Source organism: Mandrillus leucophaeus, unplaced genomic scaffold (assembly GCF_000951045.1).
Source record: "Mandrillus leucophaeus isolate KB7577 unplaced genomic scaffold, Mleu.le_1.0 Scaffold162, whole genome shotgun sequence".
Lineage (NCBI taxonomy): Eukaryota > Metazoa > Chordata > Mammalia > Primates > Cercopithecidae > Mandrillus > Mandrillus leucophaeus.
In genome coordinates this window covers 802979-812732 of record NW_012101610.1, presented here as the reverse complement: position 1 = coordinate 812732, position 9754 = coordinate 802979, and the positions used below count along the sequence as shown (strand labels likewise).

The following is a 9754-nucleotide window of genomic DNA, read 5'->3' as shown; positions in this document are numbered from 1 at the left end:
AAAACACTGAAGCACAGAGTTTAAGTAGTTCAAAGTCAGCTAGTAAGGTAGCAGAGTAAATGTGAGTTTTGATCTGCCTGATTTCTAAGTCCACAGGTGAGGTAGGTCTCAAAGATAAGGGGAGGCTATTATTTTATCTGAGCTCCTAAAGCCAAAAGCATCTCCCCAGACTCATCTGGGCCAGTCTCAATAAAAGGATTCACCTAAACTATTCCAGACAGATGGATCAGAGATCTGAGTTTAAGACTCTTGGGTTCCCTTGGTTTCTGGTTGTTGTTTTCAGTCTCCACTAGAGCAAGAGGGTCTTTCATTTGACCAACTCAGTAATCTCATGCTACCATTGAAGCCATCTTCTGCTCTGTGCATCATTCTTCCAATCTGCTTCTTTCTCCAGGTCATAGATGATAAGGGCAACGTCCTGCCCCCCGGCACAGAAGGAGACATTGGCGTCAGGGTCAAACCCATCAAGCCTATAGGCATCTTCTCTGGCTATGTGGTGAGAAACTGTGCTCCTCCTCCTCTGTTCCTCAGTGAGGATGGGGAGCACTAAATGGGGTGAGGGAGGCCAAATGTTCTGAAACTTCCAAGAGGCATTAGATATGAAGACAAAGAGTGTCCAGTTTTCAAGAATATATGCTTTGCCAGTGGAAGAAAAGACCGTCTATTCAGCCTTGCCTTCCTCAGCCTATCTCTGTGACCTCATTGGAAGACTTATTTTTCTTCAATTAGCCCTCAGACTTCTCAAGAACTCTCTGTTTCATGCCCAAAATATTATTGACCCTGAACTATACACAGCACCATTCCCCCAAGGGCAGCCTTGCCCCCTCCCATAGGTATCATCCCCATGCTCTATGCCATTGATCTTCTTTAGAGCCTGCCAGGCACTTTACATTGAGACTTTGCCATCCAGCTGGAGGAATCCCTATCTTCAGATCTTGGGAGGGTAAAGACAGATAATCCTTGAATCCGGCCACCTCACTTGACAGGTGAGGATGTTGGAGCCAGAGATTACAAGACTTGCTCAAGCTCACAACCATTAGAAAGTGGACAGAGAAGACCCCAAGGGCATGCCTTCTGATCCCTGAGATAATTCATTAATAAAATAAATAAATAATAAATCAAATAATAGTAGTTTCCACCACTTATTGAATGCATACCATGAGGCAAGCTTTGTCCTATAAACACATTTAATCTGTAAACTTTAAACTTATTTAAACTTTAAACTTGTTTAATCCTCCCAGCCACCCTATAAAGTTTTTGGACTCAACTTGCTCAAGTTCAAAATCCTGTACTGCGTGATCTTAGGCAAGTTACTGATCTGTCATGTCTCAGTTTCCTCATCTGTAAGTTTTGTGTTGTGAGTGTGTTCAATAAAATACTTGTTGTAGATTTGAGTGATTATTCCTATTTTACAAATGAGGAAAACTGAGCCTCAGAGATCAGGGCAGGGCCACACTGTTCCCTTCTCCAAGCGTTTCCTATGTGCAGTCCCACTCTATTCTCAAATGCCAGTGAAGTACTAAGTCATGGGCTTCTCCCCATTTGACAGAAAGGGAAACAGACTCAGAAGTATCTGTTGGGCAGACTTCTGAGGCCACAGAGGCTCCATGTGGCCATGAGAAAGTTGAGCCAGTGGCCAAGAAACCTGGCTTCTGGTCTCAATTCTACCTTCTGTCATGGCTGTTTAGCTTCAGACGAGCCTCTTGGTGTCTCTGATCATTAGCATCCCTCTATTCCCAATGATGGAGTGAGGCTAAGAATTCTTTATGCCACCATATCATCCAGTAACTGAATCTCCAGTCTGGAGCCCATGCCCCCATACCAGAGTCATATACGAAGATGCCCTGACAAGGGATAAAGCTCAAGCCTTTTTGTTACTCATAAGCAAGTGCCTCAGCTTAATAGAGGGATCCAGCCATTGTAGAAACATGCACATTAGCCAGGGTCCCAGGGGGCTTCCCGGCTAATGTCCCTAGAACTTTCAAATTTAACAAAGAAGCCAAGAAAAGTACCTAATCAAAATGATAGTTTTGAGTGGTGCCATGGAGTGAGCAGAGATTAGGATATCTGTGAAAGGGGAGATGGAAACAACTGGGGGAAATGCCCTAAGCCTGGATGAACGGATACATCAATAATATCCATCAGACTGGACCTAGAGGAGTAGCTGAGAGACCCTGAGTGGAATAACTTCAATAAATGGGAAAGATCCAGTTCTACCTGCAGCCTAGGGTTGGCTGGTTCAGGGCACGTCTGCCATGGTCAAGTTATACACCGCACACCTGCAGTTTTAATAAGACTTATGACATCCGTTCATGGCAGCCCCAGGGTAGGGGATTTAGGCTTTGCAGGCACAATCACTCTGTCTTTCTGTGGTCACCAGGACAATCCCGAGAAGACAGCAGCCAACATTCGAGGGGACTTTTGGCTCCTTGGAGACCGGGGAATCAAAGATGAAGATGGGTATTTCCAGTTTATGGGACGGGCAGATGATATCATTAACTCCAGCGGGTGAGCTTGGTTTCTGGATTGGGAGGGGAAATTTGGGTCTTTACTCTGGCTGGTTCCAGACTTCTGGGATAGCCTAGAGGTTGGGTGTCCAGTCTTCTCTGAAGGACAGGTTCTTCTGCAGGTACCGGATTGGACCCTCGGAGGTAGAGAACGCGCTGATGGAGCACCCTGCTGTGGTTGAGACGGCTGTGATCAGCAGCCCAGACCCCGTCCGAGGAGAGGTGATGGGGAAGCAGCAGTCTGGGGGTGAACAGATATCAACACAAGGGCAGTGTAGTACGATGGTTTAAGAACAGGGACTGTGGGGCTAAACACTCTGAGACCCAATCTTGGCCCTGCCACTTACTAGCTATGTGACCTTGGGCAAGCTACTTGGCCTCTCTGTTTCTCAGTTTCCCCATTTGTAAGATGAGGGATTGTTATGAGGGTTAAATGTGCTAATATTTGTAAAGTATGGTGATTTCTCAAAAAACTAAACAGAACTACCGTACGATCCAGCAATCCCACTACTGGGTATTTATCCAAAGGAAAAGAAATCAGCATATCAAAAAGATGTCTACACTCCCATGTTAATTGCAGTACTATTCACAATACAAAGATATGAGATAAACCTAAGTATCCAATGAATGAATGGATAAATAATACGTGGTATATATACACAATGGAATGCTATTTGGCATTAAAAAAGGATGAAGTAATGTCATCTGCAGCAACATGGAGAGAACTGGAGGTTATTATGTTAAGTGAAGTAAGCCAGGCACAGAAAGATAAATATCAAATGTTTGCACTCATAAGTGAGAGCTAAAATAGTTGATCTCATGGAGATAAAGAGTAGAGTGATAGATACCAGAGGCTGAGAAGGGTGTGTGGGTGGCGAAGCGGGGGATGAGGTGGGTGAATGGGTATAAACATACAGTTAGATGGAAGCAATAAGTTCGAATGTTCAATAGCAGAGTAGAGTGACTATAGTTAACAACCATGTACTGTATATTTCAAAATAGCTAGAAGAGAGGACTTGAAATGTTCTCAACACATACAAATTATAAATACTCAAGGTGATGGACACCCCAAGTATCCTAATTTGATAATTACAATATATGCATGTAACAAAATATCACTTGTACCCAATACATATGTACAAATATGAATCGATAAAAATTTTTAGAAAGTAAAGTGCTTGGTTGGGAGGCCGAGGCGAATGGATCATGAGGTCAGGAGTCCAAGACCAGGCTGGCCAAGATGGTGAAATCCCGTCTCTACTAAAAATACAAAAATTAGCCTGGCACGGTGGCAGGCACCTGTAAATCCAGCTACTCAGGAGGCTGAGGCAGGAGAATAGCATGAACCCGGGAGGCGGAGCTTGCAGTGAGCCGAGATCGCGCCATTGCACTCCAGCCCTGGCGACAGAGTGAGACTCTGTCTCAAAAAAAAAACAAAAAACTTGAAGTGCTTGGAACAAGGCCTAGCACATAGTAAGTACCATATAATGTCTATTTTGATGAGGCTGGAAGGAGTCTATCCTGCTGTTTGGTGTTTGAATCAGACTCTGATTCCTGACCAGAAGAACAGAGGAGGGATTTGAGCCAAAGGATAGAGCCCCCGTGCCACAGTGTTCGCAGTGAAAATAAAGGGAAAAAGAAAGACCCCTATAAAGTCAGGGTTATAGAAATAGGCTCAGATGGGGTCTAGTGGACTTTGATGTGTGTGTAGGAAAATATTGAGGTGGAATGTGTGGATCAGTGTCCTAGTACATTCCCACAGGGTGTAAGCCTGGCACTATCACACCTCCGGTATGTACAGAACACATCGCACAAAAAATGATGGGAACCACTGAGCAGTGAGGCCAAAGGGGGATCCTCTGCTGAGAAAACCCTGTGTGTCCAGCTCTGAGCCAGCCCTGCTGTACATGATTTCATTTTATGTACCGTAAGTTAAATATGGCAGTTTTATCCCCATTTTATAGATGGGAGCACTGAAGTTTGGAGAAGTTAACACGTTGTTTAGGGTTATGGTTTTCAGTCTATTTTTCTCTTTTCTCCCCCTGTATCTTCTTTCTCCTCATCTGTCTCTATTGTCCTTGGAGTGTGAGGCGAGCCTGGTCTCAATCTATTGTCCACCTGCTCCTCCAATAAACAACTTCAGAGAGAGCTGGAACCTCATTCTTGTCCCCAGTTTCTCCCTTTCCCTTGACCTGGATCACTGGGGATGCAAATGAGGAGATACAAGGGTGATGGAAGTCTTAATGCCAATTTCACATTATTCCAGGAGATGACTACACACTCTAATCCCTTCTCTCTTGGCCCTTATCTTTTTTGCAGGTGGTGAAAGCATTTGTGGTCCTGGCCTCGCAGTTCCTGTCCCATGACCCAGAACAGCTCACCAAGGAGCTGCAGCAGCATGTGAAGTCAGTGACAGCCCCATACAAGTACCCAAGAAAGGTAAGGCCTTTGAGATCCCAAGTCACTCAAACTTGAGAAATAGATTGTTTTCCTGTTATATTTATCTTCTTCAGGAGGAGGACAGCCCTCTAATTTTAAAAAGTCTTCCTGGGCCAGGTGCGGTGGCTCACGCCTGTAATCCCAGCACTTGGGGAGGCCGAGGCGGGTGGATCACTTGAGGTCAGGAGTTTAAGACTAGCCTGGCTAACATGGTGAAACCCCGTCTCTACTCAAAATACAAAAATTAGCCAGGCGTAGCGGCATGCGCCTATAATCCCAGCTACTCAGGAGGCTAAGGCACGAGAATCGCTTGAATCTGGGAGGTGGAGGTTACAGTGAGCCGAGATTGTGCCATTGCACTCTAGCCTGGGTGACAGAGTGAGACTCTGTCTCAAAAAAAAAAAAAAGTCTTTCTGACTATGATCAAGAAAGCCCAGGAAGACAATCTAGCAACTATCTTGATGCTTGAAAAATGACCTCAGCTTTTGACTCACTCTGAATTAAAAGCAGAGGGTGAAGTTGCACTGTGACTTAGTCTCAATGGGAACCCCAGCCAATCCCATGGGAGTTCTGAAGCTAGCATAACCTTTCAGTGTTGTCCTAAGGCAAGGTGAGGAAGGGAAGGGGGTCTTTACAGTCACAGGTGGATCAAGTATGGATGTAGGCTGCCCTGGGAAGGAGTGTGACCTTGGACAAGATAGCTGTCTTTGGCTGAGGCAATTCCCACAGGGGTCTGGCAGTGGGGTGGGAGTTCTTTGTCCCTGGAGGGGGATCTCAGCTGCATATCAGAGTCCACTAGGTGGACTTGCAGCCTCTGAGAGTGAGGCAGCACAGCACAGTCTCAGGAATCAGACTGTTGGATTCAACATTCACCTCCACCACTTACTCAATAACCTCTGTGTTCCTCAGTTTCCTTATTTGCAAAATGAGAATTATGCTGTTACCCCTTCACAGGTTGTTAAGGATGAGTTCATTTAAGAAGGCATCACTTAGAAGAGTGACTAGCACATAATAAGCATTTAATAAGTATTTACAAAGGAGGTTAGAAATCCAGGCACACCAAAATTATTATGAACGTTTAAGTATAACTGAATATTGTAGAAGGCTGAGTCAAGGAGTCCTATCACACAGTGTGCAATGTCTTACTCAAATATCTCACTAGATGTGTCTCTTTCCGCAAGTATCTCCTCTAGAATTCTCAAAGCAACAGGTTATTTCCACCTTCCCCCTCCTTCCACCAACTACATCCAGTCCCTTCTGCTTCTCTCTTCATGACAAGCAGAGTAGCTTACTTCTTAGCATTAAATCCAGATACCTCCTGTGGCTTTCATCCACTCTCTATCTACCCTCCGGGGCACAAATAATAAATATTTTAGGCTATATGTTCTTTGTTGCAATTACTCAACTTTGCCCATGCAGTGCTAAAAGTTGGCAGTTTCTAAATGAATGGGCATGACTATTTCAATTAAACTTTATTAATAAAAACAGGACATGGGCTGTATTTTGCCTGCAGGTCATAGTTTGCTGACCTCTGCTCCATTTCTTTGTGGTTTGAACAAACCCTTCTCAACAAAGTCAGTCTTGACTTATAGAAGAATTCTTATATCAGCCACTAAGAAGATACTTTTTCCATCTCAGTATCCCTATTATTAAATTAAAGTTAAAAATGGTTAATTTTTATTAAATTCAAGACCATCTGATGCTTAAACCAATGCCAAGGTAATTGAGCCACATCATTGGAAGCCTCAATGAGGCGTCTTCATCATCCATGTCTTCAGATTTGGGAATATTAGAGATAGAGGATCCTCAACTTCAAACATTCCTTTTAACAAGAGCAAATTGTGAAATTGGAGAGATTTTATAATTTTGCTTAGGGTACATCGACAGGAAATGATTGATATGGAATTCAAAATGAAGTATCCTAATTCTTAGATGTCTTAGATATCTAAAGACCTCAGATTAATCCAGATTAATAACAACGGCTAATATTTTTCAGTGCTGACTCCATGCCAGTAACTTAGCCTGCATAATTTCCTTTTGTTCACACAATCACCCAATGAAGTTGCTATTATCCTCCAGCTTACTCAGTAGGGAAACTAGTCTTAGCAAAGCCAAGGACCTAGTTAAAGCCAGGTGATTGGTAGAGGAGGAGCTGGGGTCCAGAGAGTCTGATGTCAAGGCTCAACTGGCTGACTGCTGTGCCATGTTGTGTCTGTTATGCTGCTCCTCCTGTGTCTGAAAATATGTCAAAGACCTTTATGCCCAATTCTAGCCAACCTCTTATTGTCCTCATCCCAGAGCACTTTCTGAAGCTTCTTATTGCACAGAGGGGCTGCCCTGAAGTGGCTCCAGCCTGAAGGACTTCCCCTCACCCTGCGGCAGTACTGAAAAATGCAACCCACTGTGGTCACAGACCACCCACCCTGGACCAATTTTTTTTTCAACAGATAGAGTTTGTCTTGAACCTGCCCAAGACTTCCACAGGGAAAATTCAACGAACCAAGCTTCGAGACAAGGAGTGGAAGATGTCTGGGAAAGCCCGTGCGCAGTAATACATCTAGGAGGCATTCATTTGGATTCCCCTCTTCTTTCTCTTTCTTTTCCCTTTGGGCCCTTGGCGTTACTGTAAAGATATGATATTCTTTATGAAAGAACATGAATGTAATTTTTGTCTTGCCTTGGTTATTAACACAAAACATTACCATGTTAGATGTTGAAAGAAGAAACGGAAGGAATGACAGAGAGTGAAAAGGAGAGGGTAACAGAAAAAGAGGAAAGAAAAGTAAGTCAGGGAAATATTAAAGCTGCCAGGGAAAGCAATTGAAAAAGAAATAAAGTATGGAGGAAGGGAGAGAGGAAGCAAGGGAAGGAGGAAGAAAGGAAAGAGAAGATGGAAGGGGGAGAAAAGATAGAAGAAAAATAATTGGAGGGAGAATCAGAAAAATAAAGAGAAGAAAGGAAAGAAATAGAGAGAAAGAAGAAAGCAAAAGAACACAAGAAAGAGAGGGAGAAAGGAAGAGGAAAAAAATTTAAAAAATAAAAATAGTAAAAGAAACTGATAAAGAAAAGTAATGGAAGACAGGAAGAATGGAAGAGAGGGAAGAAAAGAGGAAAACATAAATACTCCCACAGATAGACAAAGTCAAGCATAAAACTGGAGCTTGAGAAGGAAATGAAAGGCTGTGGCACCTTCTTTTACCCTAGGAGAAGACCTCCATACAGGAAGACTTGTGTGTGGGGTTGGGACATTAGAATCATCCCCAAGTCACCCCAAACCTTGAAACTCTCAGGGTCAGAGGGGAACCACCATTTATTAAGCATTTGGTATATGCCAGGCACTGACCCAGATGCATGATAAATACCACATTGTTTCACCTCTGTATGGCATCTACAGACCTCAGATCATAGCTGTGAGAACAACGTAAGCACTGCCAAAGTTATCAGCTACCCATACCTTGTTTTTGGTGTTATCTACTCTTCCTAGACTCAAATATTAAATAGTTTTAAAACCAAGATCCTGACAGTAGTCTTTGGGAAAAACAAAGAAAGGCAGGGATGAGGTACATGTATGCTTCCAACAGCTTGTGAGTTGGGGAATCCATGGAGAGAGAATGGGGAGGTGGTTTTATTGAAGGAACAACAAGCACCTCAATTCCTGGGGCTTCTGGGACACCAGATCTATGGTCCAGGAGATCGAGAGAGGTGAGCACTATGAGGACTTCACCTACAACCCAGAGATGGAGGATGAATGCTCCTAGCAAGTTCAAGTAAGTAGGAGAAGAAAGCAAAGGTTATCTGAGAGCCCATGACTCTTCTTAAGAAGACTTTGTAATAACAACAACAATAGTAATAATAATATTGATCGTTCATCAAGCACTTGCCAAGAGTTAGGCACTATCCCAAGTAAATGCACATATTAATCCTACTTAAGGTTCACAATTACCCTTTGGTTCAGGCACTATTATTTTTTCCATTTTACAAAGGAGGAAATTAAGACTTAGAGAGATTAAATGACAGAGCCAGATTCTAATACAGGCCAAGCTGCATACAATACCTGTGCTTTCAATTTCTATACTCACTCCATCAATTTGCTTGTTTTGGCTTCTGGACCTCGGCAAAGCCGCTCTCTTAATCTGTACTTGTTAGGGTAGACATGCAGTTTATGTAGACATACAGTTTATACCTGAAATAATTCAGATATTAGGCCTGCTAAATGGTTTAAGGTCATAAACTGCTTCTTTGGCTTTTGAAAACTGTTCAACTTGCCTGCTTTACAGTTTGGTAAGGCCTGGGGACATATGGAGTTAACCACGCCCCCAACTATGCTGGAGAGAGTCAGATCTTATCCACACCTAATACATAATTAAAATAACTTACCAGGTTTTAAACCAAAATTAAAATGGCTGAGAGTTAACTTTGTAATATGTAATTGAGACTACTGAGGATAGATTTACATGCAAAGTGTGTAAGGAGAGTAAAATGTGGTTTTGGTAAAAGATTATAAGAAGGCATGGTAATGTAAATTTCTGCCTAAGTTTAGAGGGTTAAAGAATTCCTTAAAAGTTAAAGGTTTGAACAAATTGTGGAAGGTGTAAAGGGTTATAAAAGGTTTATAAGAATCTCACTTCATGGTCAAACTCAGATTGGATGGATTTGTCTGTAAGGTTTCATTACAAAAAATTGAGGTTGACATTAATAGTTGACTAATGCAAGGGTGAAATTTGGCTTTCTCTCACTTGAACAAGATTTTAGTGTAATGAAAGATTTTTATTTGCCTTGTGAATAAACTTCCAAAAAAAGAAGGGAAG

General features: G+C 42.7%; 1 protein-coding gene across 1 annotated transcript in view; it reads left to right on the top strand.

Moving 5' to 3' along the window:
• Nucleotides 1–8459, top strand: part of LOC105536648 (acyl-coenzyme A synthetase ACSM2B, mitochondrial) — a 42433-nt gene extending 33974 nt beyond the window's left edge. Inside the window, exons 9-13 of the mRNA XM_011976064.1 lie at nt 302–496; nt 2381–2508; nt 2630–2729; nt 4827–4946; nt 7394–8459. Of these exons, the coding sequence (XP_011831454.1) occupies nt 302–496; nt 2381–2508; nt 2630–2729; nt 4827–4946; nt 7394–7498 (648 nt within the window). The 3' untranslated portion in view covers nt 7499–8459. The remainder of the gene's footprint in view (nt 1–301; nt 497–2380; nt 2509–2629; nt 2730–4826; nt 4947–7393) is intronic.
• Nucleotides 8460–9754: the final 1295 nt, after the last annotated feature.